At 46.6% G+C, this 27,827-nt stretch overlaps 1 protein-coding gene across 1 annotated transcript; it reads left to right on the top strand.

The window, feature by feature from the left end:
- Window positions 1–26,691, top strand: plekhg4 (pleckstrin homology domain containing, family G (with RhoGef domain) member 4). The gene is made up of 25 exons (XM_070905345.1): window positions 1–54; window positions 809–1,057; window positions 2,832–3,558; window positions 3,841–4,989; window positions 5,527–5,733; window positions 5,942–6,065; window positions 6,150–6,243; window positions 7,450–7,536; window positions 7,864–7,980; window positions 8,399–8,497; window positions 8,762–9,049; window positions 9,187–9,309; window positions 9,416–9,607; window positions 15,909–16,861; window positions 17,282–17,531; window positions 18,151–18,240; window positions 18,934–19,158; window positions 19,739–19,909; window positions 20,133–20,313; window positions 20,404–20,520; window positions 20,898–21,039; window positions 21,117–21,217; window positions 23,294–23,475; window positions 25,519–25,582; window positions 26,327–26,691. The coding sequence occupies exons 1-24, from the start codon at window positions 1–3 to the stop codon at window positions 25,555–25,557; spliced, it is 5,961 nt and encodes a 1,986-aa protein (XP_070761446.1). The 3' UTR covers window positions 25,558–25,582; window positions 26,327–26,691.
- The last annotated feature ends 1,136 nt before the right edge of the window (window positions 26,692–27,827 follow it).

Raw genomic sequence — 27,827 nt, 5'->3', positions numbered from 1 at the left:
ATGGCAGATGGGGCCTCCCAGCCACACCTCCAGGGCCTGGCGGGCGCGCCCTCGGTGGTTAGCCTGAAGTGTTGAACTTGATTTTGACTGGACTCAAGGAACAAACGGGAGCTGATAAGAGGCGTGTCAGCTGACTGAACACTAATGTGCAGTAACATGGACTCTGCTGTGTGCTGTGGTCTGTGGTACTGGTGGGTCAGGTAAATGGACCTGTTCCTCTCATCTCTCTGCTCTAAATGCCGTCCCCCTGTGCGGTGTTCAGACTGACTGCAGGTAATTCAGAAAGGAACCGAAGAAATGTTTGAAATGTGGCGGTGACTCGATGAGTCTCTGTTCTTTGTGTGACTGGAATGTGATGCAGAGGTGTGGTGGTTTTAATAACCTCTAAACAAGGACACATGGTCCTGGTTGTAACCTTGCTGGCCTTTTCTGTTTTTGTCAGCTTTTATAATTTGACCCTGGACTAACCTAAAGCCCTGAGCTAGCTTAACCCTTTCTCACACTTGGACCTTTTGGGCTAGTGTTCTGGGTTAGAGGACACTTGAATACCATGATGAACAAGATCACATGACTTAAGACTGGCTAGGATTTCCCATTGGGATTAATGAAGATCTTCTCTTATATTCTCTTATTTCATCTTATCCTACCTTAAATTATCTTAAACTGTCTAGATCAGACGACAGAAATCCTGTTGCTTTAGTTTCAGCCTGAATTCACTCTTGTGATCTTAAACCCCGTGTTTTTGAAGATTACTCAGAAAAATTTGGTTGAAAGTTGGGATATTGTTTATTTGAAGTTGAAGGTGTAGAACAAGGTGTTAAAGTCTGATCCTTGTCTTTCTTCGTCCATTTCCTCTCAGGACTCTGAATCTTTGGACCGGTGCATCCAGACTGCTCTGTCGGCCCTCTACCCGCCCTTCCAGGCCACATCCCGGACTGTCGTCTGTCAGGTCCTCAATGTGGTGGAGAGCTGCTACAGAGGAGACGGTCTTCGCTACCTAATCCACTTCCTGTTGCCTGCAAAGCAATTCTTGGCGAACCTCCAGCAAGATGCCTGCGTGAGTATATGCAGATTTGTGTAATTGTGGGGTCTAGTGTCCTGTCTGTCAGTTAGTACAGGCTACCATCCGGCCCGTAGGGGCTACTTTCCGGCCCGTAAGGGTCTGTAGGGGCTACTCTCCGGCCCGTAGGGGTCTGCACGGGCGACTCTCCGGCCCGTAGGGGTCTGCACGGGCGACTCTCGGCCAGTAGGGGTCTGTAGGGGCTACTCTCCGGCCCTTAGGGGTCCGTAAGGGTCTGTAGGGACTACTCTCCGGCCCGTAGGGGTCTGTAGGGGCTACTCTCCGGCCCGTAGGGGTCTGTAGGGGTCTGTAGGGGCTACTCTTCGGCCTGTAGGGCCTTACATGAAGGTGTGTTACAGTCCGTTACAACAGAAACGAACAGCTCTGTGTTGTTTTGGAGTCGAGGAGGGACAAACAAGAAGCTCTGATTCAGGTGAAGATCTCTGTCAGTGAGTCAGGACTCTGTGATGGACCGACTCTCACTGATGAGTCAAACAGACCTCCCTGTCTCCCCCTCCCTCCCTCTCTGATGGAGTGTGCTCCTGCCTGTTGAACACCGTACGTGTTTGGCTGATGTGTCATGTTTGGTTAAGGTGACTCTGTGGGATCGTCACTCACCTGGTGCTGGGTGTCGCCTCGCCCACATGATGTTCAGCAGGAAGTCAGAAGGGTGTGTGTGTAATCTGAGTCCTGGATGTGAGCACAGCTGTTAGAGATGCCTGGACTTCACTCTCCTGTCATAGTTGGTTTCCGTCTTTTAAAAGATATAGAGTACACTGAACTACAGACAGTGATCTAGTTTCACGAACACATCAGCTGAGTTGTAAGATCTGTTCCACCCAGAGAGGGCGTGTACTCACCTGCTGTTTACAGAGTTTAAATGGTAAGATAAATGTGTGAGGACTAGTTTTACAGGTGGACTCATAAACCTCGCCCCCTCCATGTTAGTGGATGGGACATGGGCCAAACTAAAACATCAAAGTACACGTCAAATACATTTTCTGTTATTTCAGGTAGTTCTTATCACGCTGATGTTTGTTCAGGTGTTCATTTTTCTGATCAGTTTGGTTTTAATTAGTTATTTGATGCTATAAAAACAGGGTGAGATGTCATGATTGACAGTCTATGGTGGAGACGCGTCGGCCATCTTTATAGACAGTCTGTGGTGGAGATGCGTCGGCCATCTTTATATACAGTCTGTGGTGGAGACGCATTGGCCATCTTTATACACAGTCTGTGGTGGAGATGCGCCGTCCATCTTTATATACAGTCTGTGGTGGAGACGCATTGGCCATCTTTATATACAGTCTGTGGCGGAGATGCGCCGTCCATCTTTATGTACAGTCTGTGGTGGAGACGCATTGGCCATCTTTATATACAGTCTGTGGTGGAGACATGTCGGCCATCTTTATATACAGTCTGTGGTGGAGACGCGCCGTCCATCTTTATATACAGTCTAGAGAACAACAGCAAAGACTGTTAAACAGATTTGTCTGTATTATACAACACTGAATATTTGGATAATGGCAGGTGACTCTATATACATTGTATGTATGTATGTGTATGTACTTAGACTTAGACTTTATTAATCCCACAGCGTGGAAATTTACAATATCTATATATATATATATATATATATATATATATATATATATATATATGTATACACACACACACACAGTATACTGTATAATCTACTTGATCTCCTCTCCTCCCCTCCTCCTCCTCCTTCTCCTCCTCCTCTCCTCTCTTCTTCTCCTCCTCTCCTCAGTTGCAGTACTGTGGCCTGTTGTTTCGACATGAAGGCTGGCCTCTGTGCATCCATGAGAAGGTAGTTGTTCAGCTCTGTCCTCTGGACCAGCGCCTCCTCCATCCAGGAGACTTCTACCTGCTGGTTTCTCCTCCTGCTGCTGTTCCCCCTCCTCCTCGAGCACACAGCGCCTCCTGTAGGAGCGCTGTTACCTCCTCCCCCCGTCTGCTCCTGTGCAGTGTGTCAGCCAGCAACCATCATGTGGAGCAGCAGGAGGTGTCGGAGATAGCCCTGCGGTCCCTCTTCAGCATGGCATGGCTGGACTCTGTCAACAGGGAGAGGGAGCAGCGAGGAGCGTCCAGGCTGGAGCGCTGCCTCCTCTCTGCCCACGGAGACGTCTTCAGGGTCCCGTGGGAGGACCTGGTCTACCCACAATTCACAATCCGGCCCCAGACCTCCCTGAAGGAGCATAAGGAGTCGTCCGTTAAAGATGGAGATATGTTAATTAATACATCGCACAGTCTGTGTAGAGATACTAATACCTCAAGGCAGGATGTGAAACTCCTCCCATCTTCTATGAAAACTGACCAATCACCGGCGAGCAGCGAGGACGAGGACTCGGAGGGCGAGTACGTGGAGCTGACGGAGCTCCCACTGCCTCGCTTCTCCCCACAGAAAGGCTCCTTAACCCAGTCCATCAGCCTGCAGCACCGAGCCAGGACCAGCACACACACCGCTACACACACACTGACTGATGCTACCACACACAGTCCCAACACCGCTCACACACACTCTTCTGTGAGCACACACACACCCAACACTGCTCACACACACTCTTCTGTGAGCACACACACGCCCAACACCGCTCACACACACAGTCCCAACACCGCTCACACACACTCTTCTGTGAGCACACACAGTTCCAACACCGCTCACACACACTCTTCTGTGAGCACACACACGCCCAACACCGCTCACACACACTCTTCTGTGAGCACACACACACCCAACACTGCTCACACACACTCTTCTGTGAGCACACACACGCCCAACACCACTCACACACACAGTCCCAACACCGCTCACACACACTCTTCTGTGAGCACACACACGCCCAACACCGCTCACACACACACAGCCAGTACCACACACGTCAGTTCCCAAACCAGGCTTTGCGCCAGTCTCATTGAGGAGAACCTCAACCTGGACTCCTGTGGACCCGTCTTCCTCACCCCCATCTCCTCCACCTCCTCTGCTCCTCCTGAAGTCAAGGGAACCTCCATCTGTCAGTCGGAGCGCTGGACCTCACAGGAGCTAATAGGAGGTACTGATTCAGGCAGGAGTCTGAAGCTAAACACTGAACCTGCAAACTGCACAGAACAGACAGAGGAGGATGAGGAGGAGGTGAAAGAGGAGGAGACTGAGGAAGAGAGGGAAGAGGGAGAGCTGATGGAGAGGCAGACAGGGAGGCATGATATGGTAGTGTCAGTTGATGAGGATGAAGAGAAGAAGGAACAGTTGGAGGACACAGAGTGTAGGAGGGATGTAGATTTACTACTGCACACACACACTACTGAGGAGGGAGGAGAAAGGGAGGAGGAACAGGAGGAGGATGAAAGTGAAGAGACAGAGGGGGATGGAGTGGAAGAGTTGGATGAGGAGGGACACAATGAGTTAGAGGACGATGGAGCAGAGGAGGTGGAGGTCGAAGAGGAAGTTCAGGTTAGAATTGTGCAGCAGAGTCAAGAAAGAAGGGAGGAGGAGCAAGTGATGAAAGAAGACGAGGGAGGAGGAGAAGAGCAAGAAGACGAAGAGAGAGGAGCTGAACAGACACACATAAATGAGGAAGCCGACGCATGTATGAACACACACTATGAAGACTCTTATTCTGAAAACAAAATACAACACACAATCTCTGAGGACTCTTATTCTGAAAACAATAAACAACGCACACACTTAGAAGACTCTTATTCTGAAAACAACACTGAACACACACACACTGAGGACTCTTATTCTGAAAACAACACTGAACACACACACACTGAGGAATCCAACACACCAGCAATGGATCCAGACTCACTTTGGACTGAACCTGAGGAGTCTGTAAAAGGACAGGAGGAGGAGGAGTGCCGCTGTGACGAGGTTGGTGCAGAAGGAACTGCAGAGCTTCAGACTGAAGGTACAGAAACCTTTTTCTCCCCCTGAATCCATTTCCCTGTCCTGTTTTTCATCCCATAGACCATCAGACTCTTTCTGTCCTCCTGTTCCTCCTCTGATTGGCTGAATTAGTCTTCCTACTCCTCCTCCTTTTGACCTTCCTCTTCAGTAAACACACACACTGACCCTTCACCTCCTGCTGTAACTAACCTGCTCCTGTCTGGATCCGAGGAGTCCAGCAGGCTGGCTGTAGACTGAATGTTGACCTGCTCTGTCTGTCTTTGAAATAATCAACTAATCAGCTGCAGCACAAATGAACAAATACAGCGATTCACAGCCAACAGTCGGCCAGTCGGATACCTTCAGGCTGTGTGTGTGTGTGTGTGTGTGTGTGTGTGTGTGTGTGTGTGTGTGTGTGTGTGTGTGTGTGTGTGTGTGTGTGTGTGTGTGTGTGTGGTGTTGTGCTTCTATCTTTGTGAGGAGGGGGGCTGTTTTAGGGTACAGTGAAGGTCCTCACAAGTACAGTATAAAAGTACAAAGGTGTGTCTTGTCTCCTCAGGCCTTAGCAGTGAGCCTCCTCCTGCTCAATCACATGTCAGTCTGTCTACTGGTCCCAGTCCTACAAGACCAGAACAACCAGCAGCCTCTTCACAGCTGGACCAGTCAGCTGCTCCCACAGTCCCAGTAAGGCTCACCCAGTCCTCCCAGTCACTGCAGGCCAGCTTCTACAGTGTGCTGCTGAGCTCTGGAGCTCTCTGTCTGCCAGGTGAGAAAAATACAGAGCTCACGTAGACTTCACCTAAACCAGGTTCAGACCCAGAGTACGTCCTGAACTTATAACAGACTAAGCTCTGTACTAAACCAAGACCAGGGTCATGGGTTCAGTATGAAAACAAACCGACTAGTGTTGGATCAGGTCCAACACGCTGTTGTGGTTCCTGTTGGATCTCTCAACACCACCATCTCATCTGCAGGAACCAGAGACAGAAGTGGTCGAGCTCTGCTCGCGGTCTATACCAGGAATGCTGTGTGGTCGAACCCCGACTGTGACAGCGCAGAGCTGCTCCGCCTCCTGCTGTACTACACCTCCACCCTCAGGTATGACCCCCCGCCTGCTTCGCTGCTCTCACTCAGCTCACTGTAGAGCGTTCCTCCTCTGATATCACTTCCTGTGTGGAACAGGAAGGAGGTAGGAGTGTTGGGGCTGACGGTTCTGGTGGACGCCCGCAGAGCTGCTCCGGTCCCCGCCCTGTTCTCAGCCCTCAGGTCCCTGCAGGTGAGTCTGACACAAAACCACCTGGGAACATGAATTCACTTTATTTAAATGTGAGCAGGAGACGCATCACACATAGACACACGAACATGTGACAGTTCAGAGGTGTCTGGGGAATACTTAATATTAACTGAGTATTAAATTTAATATACACTTCAATATAAACTTGATATTAACTTAATATCAACTTTGATATTAACTGGATATTAACTTTGATATTAACTGGATATTAACTTTGATATTAACTGGATATCAACTTTAATATTAACTGGATATTAACTTTGACATTAACTGGATATTAACCCCTATATTAATCTTCTCCTGTGTGTGGATGCTGCTTCTGTGCTTCAGACTTTTCTTCGTGAGATAAAAACGGAGAGACATTTTGTAAACATGGATGATGATGACTGCGACTCACATAGGAAACATTAAATTAGCCTGTTGTATTGTATTTTTCCACTTTTATGTTATTTGAAAGCATAAAGAAGTACTTTATAATGTCTGTATGTGTCACCGTACATATAGTATATATTTATTACAGCTTGTTTCCTTCAAGTTTAAGTGATTATATCACTGAACACGCTCCACTCAGACAGCCGGGTCCAACTGCTTCTTCATTGTTTACATCATTTGTGTTTTACAGGTCTGTTATAACAGAATGCAGTCATTTGATCCATCGTTAACATAAAAATATTGATCATAAACTCATAAACTGACTTAGTACCAGTGACAATCTGTATTTAATGTTTAACAAATCTTTGTAATGCCAGAGAGGCCTTCAGTCACTGGCCCTGTGTCCTGATTGGTCACTGACCAGCAGAGGGCGACAGGTACACAAACTGGTAAAAAGCTGCAAACCTTTCAAAGACCCAATGAAAGCATCTCCTGAGCCTCCCCCTCACTTTTATTCTTCAAGAAGAAATTCTCCAGGATTCCGATTGAATAAAGACAGATGGAAAAATCTGAAAATCAAAACTCCTGAGAATCAAAAGCAGTTGCAACAGGAAGGTAGAAAGTAGAAGATTAGGAGGTCACAGGAGCCTCAACGGACTGACTGTAGATCAGTGAACTCACATCTTCATCCTCTTCATCCTCTGTCAACATCCACTCAATGTCTGAATGCTGAGAAAATGATACAGCTGATAAAAAGAAAAGACGTGTCTTACTCAAAGTGTGTGTGTGTGTGTGTGTCTGTGTGTTTGTGCGCAGGATAACGTACCAGGCTCCATCCACGCTGTGCTCCTGCTGCTCAACAAGGACTCGTCTCTACGTCTGGACAAAACTGCAGCCTCACAGGTGACAGCTGACGACCCTCCTGTACTGTAGACACCTGCTCGGCCGTGGAAACCAGCTATAGGCTTGTAGATGCGACAGTTATTTTAAAAATGTGGATGCAGCCCTCCGTCTGATGATCTCTGCTTCCACCCAGCTGTTACTCTCTCTGCCTGCAGTCTTTTGTCCTGCTTACATGTAAAAGGCCAATTACAGAGGAAACGTCTGTCCCTCTAATCCACCACCCCAATCACAGAGACCAGGTTTACTGCTGACTGATGCTCACACCACAAATACATCAGGACATTCTCACACTGTGTGTGTGTGTGTGTGTGTGTGTGTGTCGGGCAGGTGGAGGTGTTGAGCTCTCTGAAGTCTCTTCAGAAACATGTGGAGCTCCGGCAGCTTCCTGCAGAGTTTGGAGGTTCTTTCAGCTTCAGTCAGAGCAGCTGGCTCTGCTTCAGATCGGTCAGTACTCGACACTTAACACACAAACACATTCAGACTCTGATTGGACGGTCATGGGTGTAGCTGTCAGGGAATCATCACATGTAGCTTCACCCCTGTGGACGATGAAAGTGTTGTCATGAAGCAGATGAAACAGCAGAAGAGTTTAGTCATGCTTCAGTTTCACACATTCAACTACACACTGTCTCATGTGCTGTTTACAGTTTGTTGTGTATTTGTTTGTTTTTTTTTTTGTCCTGTGGAGAAAACAGAAACCTAAACATTTTGTCTCGTCATTCAAAAGCTTCTCTCTGCAGAACATCTGAGACGTGTCATGACTACACAGGTGTGTGTGTGTGTGTGTGTGTGTGTGTGTGTGTGTGTGTGTGTGTGTGTGTGTGTGTGTGTGTGTCTCCGTGTCCGTGTCCGTGTCCATCAGAGAGTGGAGCAGCTGACCAATCAGTGTGAAGACGTCATCAACCTGCTGCAGAAAACCATCAACATCCTGCAGGCCACACCTCTACCTGCTGCAGCTCAGGTAGCACGCACACACACACACACACACACACAGGCTGTGTGACTTCATGTTCACACAAGTCAGTGTGAACATGAACCAGAGCTACAGGTGTTCTCTACAGGTGTGAACGGGACCTTAAAGTCACCACGATGTGGATGTTGGTTTTATTCCTGAGCTCCACTGTCCAGTACAACCTCCCATCATGACCACTGATCCCAGTTCTCACATAAAGATTCAGTCACACAACCGGAGCACTCAACAAACCTCTCTCTCTCTCTTTCCCAGGATGCCGAGCTGCTGTTATCCAGGTACAAAGCGGTGATGCGTAGCATCCTTGAAGACAGCCGATTGGTGCAGTTACAGCAGGAGGGCGGTGCCTCGCTGTCTCGGCTCCGCAGAGAGGAGGGCAGCGTCGGTGTGACTGAAGATTACCGGGCAGCGATGGAAACGGTGTCCTCTCTGTACGATGAGGTGGACGAGCTGCTGCACCGTCTGGTGACTCTGTCCAACTCCAGGACTCAGGAGCTGCACTTCATCGTAGAGTTCAGGAGCCTGGAGCAGGGCTTCACCGAGGTCAGTCTGAGCACGCTCAGTACACGCTCTGTGACCCGGACAGGAAGCTTTCATCAGGTCACACCCAGAGTTTATTATAGCCTCATCACTGTGTGTGTGTGTGTGTGTGTGTGTGTGTGTGTGTGTGTGTGTGTCAGGTGAGGTCCTGGCTGGAGGAGGTCGGGGAGGTTCGTCTGAAGAGTCTTGATGAACTGGAGGATTCTCTAGAGCTTCTGAACAAGAAACAACAGGACTTCAAAGATTTCCACTCTACTGCATATGTATGACACACACACACACACACACACACACACACACACACTCTCACTGCTGAGAGGAGTCATCTTTGAAGGAGTGATGTTTGCCACTTTCTTCTCCTCTCTGTAGGAGCGCTGCAGACGAGGCGAGGTGTTGTTGAGTCGTCTGGAGCGATGGGGCGACGTGACGTCAGCTGACCTCCACGTCTACGAGGTCAAAGTTCATTCTTTCTGGGCTCAGCTTCAGGGTTTCTCTCAGCGGGTCAAAACCACCGGCCAGAACATTGAGCGGGCCGTCCAGCTCTACCGCTTCTTAGACCAGGTACTTTTACTGTCAGCTGATGGTGTGACTGCAGTGTGACTCACCGATGGGCTGTTGAACTCACCCGTTTACACACACATACACACACTGTAAAGGCAGCGAGCTACCACACAGGGTGGTGGTCTGACCCCCCCCCCTTATCTCTGATATTTTAGATCATCACATTTACTTAAACTCCGTCTGCTCCTTTTTATGAAGTCTGGATGTTTTCACTTTATCGTGGAACAGAGCAGCTGGTTTCTTCTGTCTGTGTGATGGAGCTTTAACACATTACCTCCTCCTCCTCCTCCTCCTCCTCCTCCTCCACCTCCACCTCCTCTCGTCCTCCTGCAGTGAAGCTGACAGCTTGTATTGAGGCCAGGAGGGAGGTGGGTGAGGAGGGGGGAGAGAGTGTCAATATTGTTTTGTATACCGGACTCTGCTTGTTGTAAAGGGGTGATGGTCTTTGTCCACATGACCCTGTACTGTAGGAAGGGTGTCTGTCTGTCTGTCTGTCTGTCTGTCTGTCTGTCTGTCTGTCTGTCTATCTGTAGTGAGGTAACCGTAGTTTATTGTGAAGTTTCCACTCTGATACACTGACCAGCTGATATTGACCTGACACACAGACAGACACAGACAGACACAGACAGACACAGACAGACAGACAGACAGACAGACAGACAGACAGACAGACAGACAGACAGACAGACAGACAGACACACACACACACACAGACACACAGACACACAGATAAACACACACAGACACACAGATAGAGTTGCAGCATGAAACTCTGCTGTCGACTGGAAACCTCGTATATCCACATCATGGATTTGTCAGAAACATGCATGTTTCACATGTGAAACTGTGTGTGTGTATACGTATGTATATGTGTGTGTGTGTGTGTGTGTGTGTATGTATGTGTGTAGTCCAGGTATCACTCCAGTGCCAAGTTTTCCCTCCTTCCTGCTTTCACTCCTTTCACAAAGTCTTTGTTGCCGTGGTGACCCCCCCCCCTCCTCCTGGGACCGCCCATCTTCCATTCAGCCTGTGAATGAGATGGGGGGGGTCACTGGTTGTGTGTGTGGTCGGGCTGCTGCTCTCTGCTTTTTTCAGTCAGGCTGCAGCGCTTCAACAGAACACACTGAGGTACGATACACATTTATACACACGCACACTTGTGTTGTGAAGTAGTGCAGTTTTGATAGTGTAAAGTTGTGTAGTTAGTGTGCGTCTGTGTCTGTTTGTTACAGTTATTCAGTTGTTTGATGTGAAGTTGGCGTCAGTTTGACTTCAGAGTGGTCTTTGATTTGAAAGCCTCGCTGGCTACGTGTGTGTGTGTGTCATGTTCATGTCTAATTATTTATTATTATTATATATATTGTTATTAAGTAATAGTTGAGTCCAACACTTAAAGTCTCAGGTGAGCTGTGTGTCGTGCTGTCGTTGTGTCTCCTGGAGTCAGTTTTTATTGACCTGACTTGAGGCCGATTCTTGAGAACAGACTGAACTCCTGCTGCACACAGTTCAGATCATTCACGAGGTGTCATGTTGTTGCACTGAAGCTCTCTGATGCTGTGAAGTAGTCAAACTGCAGCCTCCATGTTGTTCTGGAAATATCCTTCATGTCTGCTGCATCACTTTACACACATTTCCCCAATGTTTGGCTCTATAAATACAGTTTGGACAGGCAGACAGCAAGACACTGCAGAGACGAAGTGTGGGTTGTGGCTGTTTGGAGGCTCAGCTGATCTGCACTCTCAGGACTTGACAGTCATCATGCTGTTACATGTCGTGCTGTGTTTCCACTATTTTATGTTCTCAGAGAACACAGTCAGTTTTTCCTCCTGTGAGATCAGATAGAGGAGAACAGTTTGTGTTAAACACTGTGATGAAGTCACTTCCTGTGTGACGTCAGAAACACTCAGCAGTTCTCTCTCTATACGGTTACACATCCTGATCAGTGAAGGTCACATGACTGATGTTATATTTGTCATATCTGTGTGTGTGCAAACATTAACATGTCAGAGTCAACAGTTTCCTGAACCACCTCCTCCTCCTACTTCTTCTCCTCCTTCTTCTTCTTCTTCTTCTCCTCCTTCTTCTTCTTCTTCTTCTTCATCGTCTTTGTGGACTTCCTCTTCTTCTTTTTCTTCTTCGTCGTCATCTTCGTCTTCTTCTTGTTCCCCTCCTCCTTCTCCTTCTCCTTCTTCTTCTTTGTCTGTATGATGTTGTACATAATCTAAATATCGAATACAAAACTACACAAGATGATAGTGTAATGATATAGAAAGTGTGACATTTTAATATGTAAAGACCCTAAAACTCCTGCTCACTTTGATATAAAGTAAATCAGAATAAAAACAGGATGTGATATTTGGTTCTTTCTACACTGTTTGTGATCCACCGGTCGAGACTCAACTGAGGGACTCGCTAAATATGTAAACTGTTTGAAGTGGGACCACTCCTCCTCTGAGGGAGGAGAGAAGGAGCCCTCCTCCTTTCATCTGGTTTTGGCCTCCTCCCTCCCTCCTGCTCCTCCTCCGCCTCCTCCTCCTCCTCTTTGGTTGACTGGGTCCAGGCCTGGAGTCCTGTAGGGCCACTGTCCCCAAAAACCAGAGCGTGTCTGATCTTGTCAGTCCTCCTCCCTCCTCCTCCTCCTCTTCTCCTTTTGTCTCTTCCGCACAATAACAAGCACATGTTTTAATTACTGCCTACCGGTCAGTCCCCTCTCCTCTGAAACAATAAGTCCATTAATCAGTTAGTCAATCGACAAATTAAATGACATTTGACATGTCAAGCACAAGTACAATTACAAACGACAAATATATATATGTGTGTGTGTGTATATATATATATATGTATAATGTGTGTGTGTGGTTTTTATATACATACAGGGGGCTCCAAAAGTCTGAGACCACATTGAAAATCTCAATATTTTCACATAAACCTGGAAATAATCACAAAGTTTGAGGATTCAGTGAGCAGCAGTTTCTAAACCACTTCTTAGAATACACACATACATATATACACACATATATATGTGTATGTGTATATACGCATATATATATATATTCCTAACTCAGCTGATTGAGTTAACACAATCACACACACACACACACACACACATATTAGCAAGTGTGTGTGTGTGTGTGTGTGTGTGTGTGTGTGTGTGTGGGAACTGAGCGGCTGCAGTGATCAGGACACATCAGCCAGCTAATCAGTTTAAAGAGCACTCAGCCGACACACACAAACACACACACACACACACACACACACAGCTGACCCAGTGGCCTACTGTAGGAGTGTGTGTGTGTGTGTTATTGTCCCTATGTTTTTATTGTCTGAACACAGACAGTTTGAAGTGTGTGTGTCTTTATGAGTAGATTTGTGAATGTGAACATTTCTCTCTGCACATCAGATCAGCTGTCACTCATTCATGTTCATTCACAACAGACGTAAATAAAGATCCTCTGTGAGGGAAGATGCTCCACTCTGTGACACCACTGTACAACTGAGTGTTTCTGTAGTCCAACAACTCAACAACAAGTGAGACGTCTTTTCTAACAAAACCATCAGCTGATCTCATCTTGGTTTCAGGAGTCACATTCTCCAGTTAAACTTTCAGTCGTATCACATCAATAATTTAAACTGATCAGTTCAATAGTTTTGAATCAGGACCTTCAGTATTTGGATCATGAAAAATGAGATCTACAGCTGTTATTATATTTAATCAATATTTAAAGTTCCTGTATGGAGTTTTCAGAAAGTCCTTGTTTTTAATGACACCGGTGGCCGTGAAGTGAACTGCAGTCAGCATCCTGTGGCTGGTACCCACAGTCTGTAGGCGAGCGAGCCAAAACAGTGAAGTGACACCTGACTGATTTACTGTCATTTATATCATATTTATAATGTTAGTATTATTAGCTGTTTTTTTAGTCTAATAAATAAACTCACAAAACAACTTTCCTTATTAAATAGAAAAATGCAACCGCATACCTTCTGAATTCAAGTTCCTCTCTCCCACAGGACTGAGACTAGCTTACTACCATATTAACTCATCATAAAACACTCTTCATTCAAACGCCACAAGAACAAACTAAAACTCACCAAAACCGTCGTGGTTAGTCTTCCCACCGTTCCAACCATCACCTACTCTGTTGTGGTCTAAATAAATCCCTAACCCACTGAGTTAGAGGTGAAAATATTCTGTCTGTACTGCGCCACACTGTGTTCCCCTGCTGCCTCTCTGTCACCGCTGGCCTCTCTGGGTTAGCTCGCTGAACGGGAGTCTGTAGCTGAGCAATGGCTCCCAATCAGCCAAATAAAATGACAACCCCCCCCAAAAAAACAACCCTATAACATTAATACACATTTGCTTTGTACCATTACATCATTTATTGTTGGCTAAAATCAATGCCGTTTGTCATAATACATCAGTTTAGTATCATGGATCATGTTAGCTGGTGGAGTAATTTCGCAAGCTAGCCAATTAACAGATCCACTCAGGTAGTGTTTTGCAAACCATAACATTAGCAAGCAAGCTAATGTTAGCCAGCTAGCTATAACTTAGCTGCTGCATGGATCTGACGTTCGTGTGGTGAGCTGATGAAGTGATTTGCAAACGGCAAGCGAGCCAAGTTATCAGCCAGATTATCCCTGGCAGTCTGGATGAATTAGCTGACGTTATCCACTCAAGACAGCATTTTGCTACATTAGCTAGCTAGCAATTACTCTGCGGTAGCACGCAAGCTACGTGGACTTTGTGGACTTTGGGGGATCATTTCACATTCTGTCTTACCCAAAAATGATGAAGCTGATTTTATTTTGTAACTTTTCTTTGGGAGTGGCTTCTATCTGCACGTCTTCATCCACATTCCTGCTGGAATAATTGGCCATCCCATTGACCATTAATTCAGCACTTCCTGTTGGACAGGGGCCGACTGCAGCCAGGCTGATGTCTGTTTGAAAGTTTGAAATAACCGCATCCGACCTGACACACACATGACCTTGTGTGTGTCCAGTGTGTTAGTTGTCTCTGTGGGGAGGGCAAAGACTCATTCAGTCCATCAGTGTAGAAAAGCAGGAGGCCTCTCCTCTTATTTATACCACACACACACACACACACACACACACACTCCTCCCCCTGCAACCCTCAACAAAAAGGAGGTCGGCTCCTTTGTGGCGCCTTTACACACACACACACACACACACATACACACTTCAAAGCTTTCTAAAAACTACCAACATGGAGGGTGAAGTCATTCCCTGACCTCCACTCTCTCTCTCTGTCTGTCTCTCGCTTTCTGTCTCTCTGTCTGTGTGTTTGTCTCTGTCTGCCTCTGTCTGTCTGTCTCTCTCTTTCTGTCTGTCTGTCTCTCTCTGTCTATCTCTCTCTTTCTGTCTGTCTGTCTCTCTCTTTCTGTCTCTCTGTCTGTCTCTCTCTCTGAGGATACTCAACCTGTATATTGTGTTACAATGTGACTGTTACCACGTGACTGTTACCACGTGACTGTTACCATGTGACTGTTACCACGTAGCTGTTACCACGTGACTGTTACCAGGTAGCTGTTACCATGTGACTGTTACCATGTGACTGATACCACATAGCTATAACCATGTTGCTGTACTATGTTACCATGTGACTGTTACCATGTGACTGATACCGCGTAGCTGTTACCATGTGACTGTTACCACGTAGCTGTTACCATGTGACTGATACCAAGTAGCTGTTACCATGTGACTGTTACCACGTAGCTCTGACTGTTACCACGTAGCTGTTACCATGTGACTGATACCACATAGCTATTACCATGTTGCTGTACTATGTTACCATGTGACTGATACCACGTAGCTGTTACCATGTGACTGTTACCACGTAGCTGTTACATTGGACTGTTACCACGTAGCTTTGACTGTTACCACGTAGCTGTTACCATGTTACTGTTACCACGTAGTTGTTACCATGTGACTGTTACCACGTTGCTGTACTATGTTACCATGTGTGACGTTTGTTTTGATTGGCTGAACTGATCAATTCAGTGAAAGTAAAACCTCCTGTCGATTCTTTTCTTGTATTTCTTTCAGTCAGTTTTAAAGATTTTTAAGTTCCGAGTTCAGACTGAGATCAGAGAATAATAAGCTTCCTGTCCTTAACTGCTGAATTCGCCGGGCTCACATCTCGGCCGATATCAGCAGATATACAGTATCTGTATTTGTGTAATTGTCAGGTGCTCAGGGTTAAATGTAAGAGGGTCACCTGTGGCCACACCCCTTGGTATGATGTCACATGTGAACCACATCTGACTTTCTCTGTCCGTAGGCCTATGGCTGGGCGTTGGAGGGTATGCGTCAGCTAGCTGGTGTCAGTATGGAGGAGTGCACGCTGCCAGACAAATGCCAGGCTGTGATTGGCTGCCTGGAGGATTACCACCGCCAGCACCCACCAATCCCAGACGGTCGTTTTCAGGAGATGAAGGTGGTGGCGGGCGAGCTGCGAGGCGACCGAGGCCTCCGTCAGTGGAGCTTCGCCTGGTCCAAATGTCAGGAGACCAAGAAGATGTTTGACAGGAAGATGGAGGTGGCGCTCAGGACTCGAGACTCCGCCCACAGACCGCGCTCTGACTCTGCCTTCAGCAGAAACTCCACCTCCTCCAGGAAAACGCTGTCAGGACTCTGGGGGGTCCACGAGACCTCCTCCTTGTCCTCCTGCTATCCCCCTGAGGAGGACTCCAACATCTCATCTCCACCTCGAAACATCTCCTCCTCCCTGCTCTCCATCACCTCCTCACTCATCACCTCCACCCCTGCTCCCTCCACCCCCTCCCCTCTCACCCCCCAGCACACCCCACTCCTCCAGCGTCTGTTCCGCAGCGCCTCCTCAGGAGAGTCATCAGACCAGGTGGATATCTGCTCCTCCAGTGCCAGCCTCCCCCGCCTCGACTCCTCTGCCAGCTTCACCCCCTCCTCAGCCTGCTCCTCTTTCTTCTCCGGGAGACGGCAGCAGCTCAGGAAGACTCAGAGTTTTGACTGTCCCTCCACCCCTGAGGTGTCACGGTACGGACCATGTCCCCGCACCCTCAGCGAGCCAGTGCGCAGAGGAAACACAGGCGTGTTCATCCGTGGTCTGGAGGTCAGCAGCACCGAGGCAGCCGACCGAACGCTCTGCCCCAGGACGGCTGCTCACGGCTGGACAGGACAGCCACGCAGTACTGGGACTGCCGGCATCCCCAGGACCACCAGCAGCCCAGCAACAGACTCCCGACCCAGAGGAAGGTGGGTAATCAGCCAGAGGGTCACTTTAAAAAGCAAACATTTGACTTTAATGATACAGTATATAATGCTTTGGTGTCATAGTAATCGTCACAGAATAGCTTGTTAGTTTCCTTTAGTGGTGGAAAGTACATTTACTCAACTACTAAGTGTACTTGAATACAATTTTGAGGTACTTGTACTTTATTGAAGTATGTTGTACTTGTAGATAGTGAACTTTGAACAGATTGAACACTAAGTTTTAAAATGTTGAATAAAAAGTGACAGCTCTGTGATAATCCATGACAGCAGAAAGGCAGGTAGGAGATAAAGTACAAGAGAAGAAGAAATGACTTGGACAAAGCTGATGATTAGTCCTCTAACACACAGAGCACAGACCTGATGTGTGAATGTGTCTATATATATGTACTATGTGTTCTGCAGTAAGCTGCGTCACGTCGTGGAGGAGATGGTAACCACGGAGAGGGAGTACGTTCGCTCTCTGCGTTACACCATCCATCACTACTTCCCTGAGATGGACCGAGCCGACCTTCCTCAGGACCTGAGGGGAAAACGTTTCGTCGTCTTCGGAAACCTGGAGAAACTTCTGGACTTCCACAGTCAGTTCTTCCTGAGAGAGCTGGAGGCCTGCTGGAAACACCCGCTGAGAGTGCCACACTGTTTCCTCAGACATGTAGGACACACACACACACACACACACACACATTCATATACACACCTGAAGAGCCTCTTATCTTAATCTCATGTTTACATTTGACATGTGTGTGACATTAAAATGTGGTTATTCGGCCCAGTTGCATCTTCAGTTTGGGTCGGTGAAACGAGGTGTACTTTACCAAACAGGTTAAAAAAAGAATTCAATTAACCTTTAATGAATTCCACATATCTTTTTAAAAAACACATCAGATACACATTGATAAACGACCTTCTACATTTTTCAGTATTATTTGTGCTGAAGGAGTGACTCACTCACTGTTGGACGGTCACACACTAGGAAACGTGTCTCTTACTTATCACACAACATTTACATCTGACCAGAATCTCCTCACAGACAGGAGGTGACATCACAGTAGCCGTGAGGGAAACAGCAGAAATACAGAGTACATGTTAAAGTCGTCCTCCAGGAATGTGAGCTTGCATGTTGTGATTGGTCAACGCAGCGTCTCTGGAGCTCTCTGTGTTGCTGTGTTCTGTCCCATAAATAGATAATAGCATAACATACCTGTCAGGACGAGTGATGCACAGGTGTGTTTGCAGGTGTTGAATCAGATGTTGTTGTTGTGTTTAAACAGCAGGAGCAGTTCAGTCTGTACGCTCTGTACAGCAAGAACAAACCAAAGTCTGATGCTCTGCTGGCAAACCACGGAAACTCCTTCTTCAGGGTGAGAGCTGCTTTCTGACTGTGACCTTTGACCTCTGGAACTCATTCATGCTTTAACCATAGACTGTATATGAAGATGGAAAACATGACAGCTACCTGAAAGTGAAGCCAAAACATCTCGATTACCCCCTGGTGGCTTATAGGTCATAAGCCCCGCCTCCTCCACGTTAGTGGATGGGACATGGGCCAAACAAAAAAATCAAAGTACACGTCAAATACATTTTCCCCAAAGATGGTTTCTGTCATTTCAGGTAGTTCTTATCAGTTGATGTTTGTTCGGGTGTTCATTTTTATGATCAGTTTGGTTTTAATTAGTTATTTGATGCTATAAAAGGGGGGTGAGACGTCATGATGACAGCTGTGGTGTGCTTGGCTCGGGCGGTGTATGGGCGGGACCTCGATACCATGGCTCCACCCCCCCAATCACTACTGTGCAGATTCTGGCTCCAAATGACGTCACCAGCACAAGATGGCAGCGGCCGTATCCGGGAGAGTTTGGCTTCATTTTTGTACAGTGGTGAGGAAGAGGAGACGCGTCGGCCATCTTTACATACAGTCTGTGGTGGAGACGCGTCGTCCATCTTCATATACAGTCTGTGTGGTGGAGACGCGTATATACAGTCTATGGTGTTTACCTCAAGCCACACATTGTAGACAATAAAAACCTACTGACACTGACACCCCCCCCCCGCAGAGGAAGCAGGTGGAGTTGGGAGATAAGATGGACCTGTCCTCTTACCTCTTGAAACCTGTCCAGAGGATGAGTAAATATGCTCTGCTGCTCACTGACCTCATGAAGGAGGTGGGCGTGGCTCAGGAGGCGGAGCTTGGCGCACTGCAGGCCGCCACCAACATGGTCAAGTTCCAGCTTCGCCACGGCAACGACCTGCTGGCGATGGACGCTATTCGAGACTGTGATGTAAGTTGATGAAAGATTAGTCCAGAGGTTGTCTTCTTGTCTCTGATGTCCATCCAGAATAAATCCACTGCTGCAGAACCTGCCTGAGAATCCTCCTGTTTTTAAGTTTCCTTCAGTATCACAGTGACCCAGTGATAGGTGTCTGTACATCCATGAGGACACTGCAGACAGGAGCTGCTCACAGCTGATTTAGCTATGTTAATGGAGACAATGTGACTAAATGTAAACAAATATAGACTAAAAAACAGTACTTTGAAAAGCCCTGGATTAGTCAATGAACAGAAAATAATCTACCTGTTTGATAATTGTTTAAGTCATTTATCGATAAAAACCTTGCTGTCTCTGGCTGCCGCCTCTACTGGTTTTTGGACTTTTGTTCGGACAAAACATGACACCTTCAGTCATTATCTCAGGTTTTAGGAAGTTGTGTGGTTCATTTTTCGCCTGTTATCGAGCAAATGATGATGATAATGAAAAGAACCAGGAGCTTTTTTCATAAAGTTTATTTTTTTCTCTCTCTGCCTGTCTGTCTGTCTACCTGTCTCTCTTGCTCTCTCTGTCTGCCTCTCTCTCTCTCCAGGTGAACCTGAAGGAGCAGGGTCAGCTGATCCGTCAGGACGAGTTCACTGTCTGGACCGGGAGGAGGAAATGTCAGCGTCACGTCTTCCTGTTTGAGGAGCTTGTTCTCTTCAGTAAACCCAAGAAGATGGAGGGAGGGCTGGACGTCTTCATCTACAAACACTCCTTCAAGGTAACACCCCCCACCCCACACACACACACACACACACACACACACAGGGAGCAGAGCTCCCCAGGGGTAAAACCCCAGTCTGACTCTCAAACCATCAGATTTAGAAGTCAGAATTAGAGGTTAGACTTAAATGGTATCAGAGTGTCTAACACACTTAGAGATGAACCTCAGACTGGAGTCTCCAGCAGTCAAAGGTCAGACTGAGCTCCTCTTCGTCCTTTAGACTGCAGATGTGGGTCTGACGGAGTCAACAGGAGACAACGGGCTGCGGTTTGAGATCTGGTTCAGAAGGAGGACATCCAAGAATCAGGCCTTCATCCTTCAGGCCACCACATTGGATGTCAAACATGCCTGGACAACCGACATCGCTCGAATCCTGTGGAACCAGGCCACCAGGAACAAAGGTACAGATGGGAGACAGAGAGGAACCAGAGCTGTTGTAACTCTTCAGCTGAGGTCAGCTGAGGTCACCTCATATTCTGCCTGTGTTTCAGAGATGCGTTTGAAGGAGATGGTGTCGATGGGAGTCGGGAGCAAACCGTTTCTGGACATCCAGCCGAGCGACGCGGCCATCAGTGACCGAGCTGTTCACTACATCATGAAGAGCAGAGGTGACACACCTTTCAAAATAAAAATCTGATTTCACCAGAGACGCTCGATGTATCGGTGGCAGACAAGTACGAAAATTAAAATGTTTTTATCAGACGAGCAGTTTATCAAACAGCTGTTGAACCTGCAGTGACTGTCAGACGGAGCTTGTGATGCTAATAGCTAATCGATCTGTTTATTGTAAAACACCTGCAGCTTTCTAAACAGTAGATGAGATCAATATCTGTAGATGAACAGTGTATAAAGTTATTCTGATGGTTTTTGTAGCCTGCACATGTCCAACTCTTTAAAAACACAAAGAAATGCCTTAAATGAGTCAAACAATCATCACTGAATCATTTTCTATTGATTGATTAACTGATTATTAATGTGTGTTCAGGTGCCAGAACACGGGCGTCCATTGCTGTCTCTGTCTTCGATCACTCTAACCCTTTTAAACGAGGAGCAGTGACCTCTGACCCATCAGCATCAGGGCCTTCTTCATCCAGCCTGCTGGGACCACTCAACCTGCACATGTACAGGTACAGACACCAGTCCGATCCTGTCCAGTTCAGTACAGTACTTCCATTTTATAACCTTTTCTGCTCTCCTCCTCCAGTCAAACCCTCTCCTCCTCTCCTGCTGCTGAAAGCTCCTTCATCACTTCTTGTATTGAGGAAGACGAGCAGGAACACGAGACCAGCAGCCAGCCCTCCATGAGTATGTAAACACTCACAATCATTGCATTTATTATTAGATCTCAGCAGGGCAGGTGTACAGGCAGTGAAAGGTTGTGGTCATGATCATGATGGTGGAAGTCAAGTGTCACATTCATTCATTCATCAGCCAGCAATCTCCACCACAGACTGTATATAAAGATGGACGACGCGTCTCCACCACTGACTGTATATAAAGATGGCCGACGCGTCTCCACAGTAGACTGTATATAAAGATGGACGACGCGTCTCCACCACTGACTGTATATAAAGATGGCCGACGCGTCTCCACAGTAGACTGTATATAAAGATGGACAACGTGTCTCCACAGTAGACTGTATATAAAGATGGACGACATGTCTAGTAGACTGTATATAAAGATGGACGACGTGTCTCCACAGTAGACTGTATATAAAGATGGATGACGCGTCTCCACAGTAGACTGTACATAAAGATGGACGAGCGTCTCCATCACAGACTGTATATAAAGATGGACGACGCGTCTCCACAGTAGACTGTATATAAAGATGGATGACGCGTCTCCACCACTGACTATATATAAAGATGGCCGACGCGTCTCCACAGTAGACTGTATATAAAGATGGACGACGTGTCTAGTAGACTGTATATAAAGATGGACGACGCGTCTCCACAGTAGACTGTATATAAAGATGGATGACGCGTCTCCACCACTGACTGTATATAAAGATGGCCGACGCGTCTCCACAGTAGACTGTATATAAAGATGGACGACGTGTCTAGTAGACTGTATATAAAGATGGACGACGTGTCTCCACAGTAGACTGTATATAAAGATGGATGACGCGTCTCCACAGTAGACTGTACATAAAGATGGACGAGCGTCTCCATCACAGACTGTATATAAAGATGGACGACGCGTCTCCACAGTAGACTGTATATAAAGATGGATGACGCGTCTCCACCACTGACTATATATAAAGATGGCCGACGCGTCTCCACAGTAGACTGTATATAAAGATGGACGACGTGTCTAGTAGACTGTATATAAAGATGGACGACGCGTCTCCACAGTAGACTGTATATAAAGATGGATGACGCGTCTCCACCACTGACTGTATATAAAGATGGCCGACGCGTCTCCACAGTAGACTGTATATAAAGATGGACGACGTGTCTAGTAGACTGTATATAAAGATGGACGACGTGTCTCCACAGTAGACTGTATATAAAGATGGATGACGCGTCTCCACAGTAGACTGTACATAAAGATGGACGAGCGTCTCCATCACAGACTGTATATAAAGATGGACGACGCGTCTCCACCACAGACTGTATATAAAGATGGACGACGCGTCTCCACAGTAGACTGTATATAAAGATGGACGACGTGTCTAGTAGACTGTATATAAAGATGGACGACGCGTCTCCACCACAGACTGTATATAAAGATGGACGACGCGTCTCCACCACTGACTGTATGTAAAGATGGCCAACGCGTCTCCACCACTGACTGTATAGAAAGATGAACGACGCCTCTCCTCTTCCTCCCCACTGTACAAAAATGAAGCCAAACTCTCCCGGATACGGCCGCTGCCATCCTGCTCTGATGACGTAATTTGGAGCCAGAGTCTTTGCAGTGGTGATCGGGGGGTGGAGCTGCAGTATCGAGGTCCTGCCCATATACCTGACCGACCCAATCACGAGGACACCACAGTCAATCTCAACTGTCAATAATGACGTCTCACTTCCTCTTTATAGCATCAAATAACTAATTAAAACCAAACTGATCAAAAAACACTTGAACAAACATCAGCATGATAAGAACTACTTGAAATGATGTGTACTTTTTTTTTAATTTGGCCCATTTCCCATCCACTAACATGGAGGGGGCGGGGTTTATGACCTATACTATACTGCAGCCAGCCACCAGGAGGAGATCAAGACGTTTCTTTCAGGGAGCTGTCATGTTGTCCATCTGTATATACAGTCTGTGGTCTGAACTGTGAAATCACTCTGGTGCAGTTTGTTCTGGATGTTTGAGCACTTTTGTTCATTTTGAAGTTATTTGTCCAACAGCAGATTATTTTTTCTCTCTCAGCCACAGAGAGTTCAGGATCATCGTCTCGCTGTCTCTCCGGCTCCACCGGCTCCGACAGCGGCTGCGTCTCCTCCCATCTCCATGAGGGGCTGCCTGAGGAGCTGAGCCCCCTCAGCCAGCTCTCCTCCTCATCCTCCTCCTCCTCCAACAAACAGCACCTCCACGGCCAGTACATTTCACCTGTGAGTACTTGAGAGAGACATGACCTCTGACTGAGCCTCGACCTTCTGTCTGTTTCCCTGCATTGTCCACTGTCCACCTTCACTGTCCACTCTCCTTTGTTGTCATATACACTATATTGCCAAAAGTATTCACTCACCCATCCAAATAATTGAAATCAGGTGTTCCAATCACTTCTATGGCCACAGGTGTATAAAATCGTGCACCAAGGCATGCAGACTGTTTCTACAAACATTTGTGAAAGAATGGGTCGCTCTCAGGAGCTCAGTGAATTCCAGCGTGGTACTGTGATAGGATGCCACCTGTGCAACAAGTCCAGTCGTGAAATTTCCTCGCTCCTAAATATTCCACAGTCAACTGTCAGTGGTATTATAACAAAGTGGAAGCGATTGGGAACGACAGCAACTCAGCCACGAAGTGGTAGGCCACGTAAAATGACGGAGCAGGGTCAGCGGATGCTGAGGCGCATAGTGCGCAGAGGTCGCCAACTTTCTGCAGTCAATCGCTACAGACCTCTAAACTTCATGTGGCCTTCAGATTAGCTCAAGAACAGTGCGTAGAGAGCTTCATGGAATGGGTTTCCATGGCCGAGCAGCTGCATCCAAGCCATACATCACCAAGTGCAATGCAAAGCGTCGGATGCAGTGGTGTAAAGCACGCCGCCACTGGACTCTAGAGCAGTGGAGACGCGTTCTCTGGAGTGACGAATCGCGCTTCACCATCTGGCGATCTGATGGACGAGTCTGGGTTTGGCGGTTGCCAGGAGAACGGTACTTGTCTGACTGCATTGTGCCAAGTGTAAAGTTTGGTGGAGGGGGGATTATGGTGTGGGGTTGTTTTTCAGGAGCTGGGCTTGGCCCCTTAGTTCCAGTGAAAGGAACTCTGAATGCTTCAGCATACCAAGAGATTTTGGACAATTCCATGCTCCCAACTTTGTTGGAACAGTTTGGGGATGGCCCCTTCCTGTTCACTGTGCACAAAGCAAGGTCCATAAAGACATGGTTGAGAGAGTTTGGTGTGGATGAACTTGACTGGCCTGCACAGAGTCCTGACCTCAACCCGATAGAACACCTTTGGGATGAATTAGAGCGGAGACTGAGAGCCAGGCCTTCTCGTCCAACATCAGTGTGTGACCTCACAAATGCGCTTCTGGAAGAATGGTCAAAAATTCCCATAAACGCACTCCTAAACCTTGTGGAAAGCCTTCCCAGAAGAGTTGAAGCTGTTATAGCTGCAAAGGGTGGACCGACGTCATATTAAACCCTATGGATTAAGAATGGGATGTCACTTAAGTTCATATGCGAGTCAAGGCAGGTGAGCCAATACTTTTGGCAATATAGTGTATCTTAACCCTTTAACACAGAGTGTGACGTCAGAGACACGTTTGCACAAGCGCACTTTGGATCACCGCTATCGGGAAAATTCCAATGGTTTCTGAAAGCTTAGGCATTGCGCTTTACAGCCAGGTTTAGGTTTTAAAGGGTTAAAACCTAAGCCTCAAAATGTCCACCTGGACTTTTTTGCTTATTTTGACTGAGAGGCGCGAGTGAAATTACTGTAAGGACACCATATTGGCTGTAAAGCGCAACGTCTCAGCTTTCAGAAACCGTTGTAATTTGGAAAAGTGCAAACCGTGACGTAATTACGGTAATCCAAAGTGTGCTTGCGCAAACGTGTCGGCGACAACACACTCTGTGTTAAAGGGTTAATATCACCTCAAGCTGTGGGACAGCATCACAGACATTTAGTTTTTGACTTTTTCTACAAAAACGATTCATCAATAAAATAATTGGCTGATTAATTGATGGTGAAGAGAATCATTAGTTGCAGCCACAAATGTGACGCTGTGGAAAAAGGACATGAAAAGGGTTACCTGAGTGTTACCTGAGCATCAGGTGAGAGGTGACGTGTTCGCGTGTCTACTGACTGTTGTGAATGTTAAACTCGGCACCTCCTGTTTCTGTGATGTCACTCCAGCTGCTGCCTGATGTTCTCCATGTGTTCAGAGATTAACCCCGTCTGTCCGTTTGTCCGTCTGTCCTCAGAAAGCAGCTCCAGTCGTCGGCCCGGCCACCATCGTGTGAGTCAGCTGACCTGATGGACTCGACTGTAAGTGAACTCCTCACAACTTCACGGCTGTTCAGTCGTTACTGCTGTGTGTTGTCATCCAGAGCTAAATATTTAATATCTATTTGGTCATTTATAATAAGATAAACACATTTTAGTCGCATCAGTATGTTTGTTCAGTGAATTAATTCCTTCACACAGGTGCATACACGTGCACCTGTGACCCTGTAGCAGACATGTCCAGTCTAGCTCAGGTAGACAACAGGTGTGTTTGATGTCCTGTTCCTGCACCTTTGAGATAACTGCTAACATTCATGTAATATGCTAACAGGCTAAGAACAGACACGTCAGTTTAGTTGTGAGTGTAATAAACGACAGACCGTCGAACTGCATCAACATGAAAACATCATTCAAAACAGAGAAATCTGAACAATCAAATACACAAAGTAGATTGGATAAGAATAAAGATGCTTCTCTCCCTTAAATCCAAATTAGTTTCATTGATGAGCTGTTTAGAGGTTTACAGTGTAATCATTCAGAGCAGCAGCTGATCATTACTGCCATCAATACTTCATCTGTCATATGTTCAATCAACTGATCAATGATTTGTTCTACTAAACATCAGAAAACACTGTCTCTCTCTCTCTCTGTCACCCTGCCTTTCTCCCTGTCTCCCGGTCTCTCTCTCTGTCTCCCTGCCTCTCTCTGCCTGTCTCTCTCTGTCTCCCTCTCTCTGTTTCCCTGCCTGTCTCCCTGCCCCTCTCTCTTGCCTGTCTGTCTCTGCAGGTGTCTGCAGTGTGTCTGGACAGTTTGAGCAGCAGTTGGATGATAAATCCTTCTGATTCTGAAGTTTCTTGTTGTGTTTCTGTCTCTGAGCTGCAGTGACGGTTCAGCACAGTTTGTTCTGTAAATAATAACTGTTGGACTTTATAAAGGTCCTCTCTCACTCTGTGGTTTGACTCCTCACAGCTGCTGTTTGTTGTTTGTTGTGCTTATCCAGCGTCCGGTCTGTGAGGAGGACAGGTTTGTGTCTGAGCTGGTCTAGGGTCAGCTGGACTAACTGTACATGTGTGTAAATAAAGCTGGATCCAGCTGAGTGTCTGCTGTCACTTTTCTTACTTGAATAATAAACATGAGTTTGTTGAAAACGACCCGTCGCTGCAGTCTGAAGTTTATCTGAAGGTTCCTCATGCGTATGTGTGTGTGTGTGTTAGCTCTGATGCTAACTGTTGCTAACAGCTGCTAAAATCACAATGTCTCTTTGTACATTTCTGTTCAATAAACAACATACAACGTGTGAATCAGACTTGGAGGTGGATTTTATCTTTTGATGGAGCTAGGCTAGCAGTTTCCCCCTGCTTCCAGTCTTTGTGCTAAGCTAGGCTAATCATGTCCTGGACTCTGTACTGAGATGAAACTGACTCCATCTGAAACGTGTGACTCTGGAGAAGATCCCACTGAAAGGTTTTGTGCAGCTTCACTGAAGTCTCGCCTTTCATTTCAGCTGGTAGATTTCCGGACAGCAGCCGCCTCTTCATCGTCTCCTGAAACACACACTGCGAGTTCACGTTCATCATTCAGCAGTTTAAGTGTCTGTTCAGTGACGGACAGGTGGACATGGTGAGTGTGTGACTGTTGTATCGTTAGTCAGGTGGCGGCAATAAAGAAATCATCTCTTAAAAATGTGAAGTGCATCGTCAGTATATATTCTGATCCAGTACGTTTTCTGGAAATCATTAGAGAAACAGGAACGTCTGAATTAGTCTAATCCAGCAAATCAAATAAATATCTAATATTACCATAAAATAGTCCGCTCATTGATGTGTGACGGAGATGTTAAAGGGAGAACCATGTGATGACATACTACAGCTGCTCTGTCGTTTGGTTGCTGTCTTTTCTTTTGGGTCCAGAAACAGATTTGTGAACATTTCAGTTACTGAGTACAAACATAAAAATTCAGTTTGAGTTACTTTTGCACATTTATTTTAACTTTATTTGTAAGTGCAAAAGAAGAGATTACTGATAAATATCTGTCAGAATCAGGAACTCTAGTAAATGAAAGAAGAATACAATGGAAACCCTTTGAACATTTTCACTTTGAAACCATCAGACCTGGAGATGAGATCCGGAGCTCACGGTTAGAATGAAAGTTATAATCATCACGTTAAAGAAGCCGAGCGTCCTGATGACGTCACTGTAACTGAACAGGGTCCAACAGTCTGTAACTCATGTCAGACTGGTCTAAGAGCTAAGTGAGGACTATAGACTACAGACCAGTCTAGAATCA

The sequence above is a fragment of the Enoplosus armatus genome, chromosome 1 (genome assembly GCF_043641665.1).
Source record: "Enoplosus armatus isolate fEnoArm2 chromosome 1, fEnoArm2.hap1, whole genome shotgun sequence".
In the NCBI taxonomy this organism is placed as follows: domain Eukaryota; kingdom Metazoa; phylum Chordata; class Actinopteri; order Centrarchiformes; family Enoplosidae; genus Enoplosus; species Enoplosus armatus.
This window is presented reverse-complemented; position numbering and strand designations above follow the sequence as displayed.

What these genes read in the sequence shown, in the direction of transcription:
- plekhg4 (XM_070905345.1), top strand. Translation starts at nt 1, where the DNA reads ATGGCAGATGGGGCCTCCCAGCCACACCTCCAGGGCCTGGCGGGCGCG. An exon ending in ACAAAACTGCAGCCTCACAG is followed by an intron (nt 7,537 to 7,863) that starts GTGACAGCTGAC and finishes TGTGTCGGGCAG; the next exon opens with GTGGAGGTGTTGAGCTCTCT. An exon ending in CCAGGCCACCAGGAACAAAG is followed by an intron (nt 20,314 to 20,403) that starts GTACAGATGGGA and finishes CCTGTGTTTCAG; the next exon opens with AGATGCGTTTGAAGGAGATG.